Raw genomic sequence first — 1,215 nt, forward strand, 5'->3', positions numbered from 1 at the left:
AGGGTGGCGGGGTGGCGGATGAGGCGGTCGAGGGCGCTGACGATGTCGGGGAAGCGGGGCCGGGCGTTGCGGTCGCGTTGCCAACAGTCCAGCATCAGGCGGTGCAGTGCCGTGGGGCAGCGGGGTGGCGGCGGCAGCCGGTAATCCTGCTCGATGGCGTTGATCACCTGGGAGATGACGATGACGATAGGGACGTGGGGACATGCGCTCAGGGGACCCGGGCGTCCAGGGGGGACCCAGGGGCTCAGGGGACTCCCTGACCTGCCAGGGATCCCGGCGTCTGGGGGGGAACCAGGTGTCCGGGCGCGACAGCTGGGTCCCCTCCCACGCTAATTACCCCCTAATTACCTCCAGCTGTCCCTAACAAGGCTCCAACTGCCCCCACCCGCACCTGGGTCCTGGACCCTGGGTCCCACGGGTCGATCTACCCCCGCAGGGGGACAGAGGGGGTCCGGGGCGACTCACATCCTGGTTGGACATGTCCCAGTAGGGTCGCTCGCCGAAGGACATCACCTCCCACATGACGATGCCGTAGCTCCAGGCGTCGCTGGCCGAGGTGAACTTGCGGAAGGCGATGGCCTCCGGCGCCGTCCACCGGATCGGGATCTTCCCCCCCTGAGGACAGGGAGATCGTGGGGGAACCCCAACGCCCACGCGGGGGGATCCTGGTGTCTGGGCGAACCCACCCCCCCGAGGGACCCGGGCGTCCAGGAGACCCCAAATCCCTGAAGGACCCCAACACTGGAAAGTCCCCAGCCCTGGAGGAACCCCGTCTTCCAAGGGATCCCACTGTCCCAGCCCTGCTGGCACCCAGATATCTGTGGAACCCCAACCCTGGTGGGACCCCATCCTTGCTGGGACCCCAGCCCCGGCAAGACCAAACCCTGGAGAGACCTCAACCCTGGTGGGACCCCAACCCCGGAGGTACCCCAACCCCGGAGGTACCCCAACCCTGGCAGAACCCCATCGGCACCGAGGACTCGGGCAGCCCCCCGTGGGGGGTGAGCTCACCAGGGAGCTGGTGTAGGTGGGATCAGCCGAGCTCTCCTCCTCCAGGGCGCGGGAGAGCCCGAAGTCAGAGACCTTGCAGACCAGCTGGGCGTCCACCAGGATGTTGCGGGCGGCCAGGTCGCGGTGGACGAAGCCGGTCTCGGCCAGGTACCGCATCCCGGCCGCGATGCCCCGCAGCATGGCCACCAGCTGCAGTGGCCCCAG

The 1,215-nt window shown here is 68.6% G+C and overlaps 1 protein-coding gene across 1 annotated transcript; it reads right to left on the reverse strand.

Moving 5' to 3' along the window:
- Window positions 1-8: 8 nt before the first annotated feature.
- LOC104840422 (ephrin type-B receptor 3-like) lies at window positions 9-1,209 on the reverse strand (the record flags this gene model as incomplete). Its single annotated transcript, XM_010581332.1, has 3 exons — window positions 9-167; window positions 466-615; window positions 1,012-1,209. Coding segments are annotated over 3 exons (507 nt in total), but the record flags the coding sequence as incomplete, so codon positions are not given.
- Window positions 1,210-1,215: the final 6 nt, after the last annotated feature.

This window comes from Haliaeetus leucocephalus, unplaced genomic scaffold (assembly GCF_000737465.1).
Source record: "Haliaeetus leucocephalus isolate CR32 unplaced genomic scaffold, Haliaeetus_leucocephalus-4.0 Scaffold770, whole genome shotgun sequence".
NCBI lineage: Eukaryota > Metazoa > Chordata > Aves > Accipitriformes > Accipitridae > Haliaeetus > Haliaeetus leucocephalus.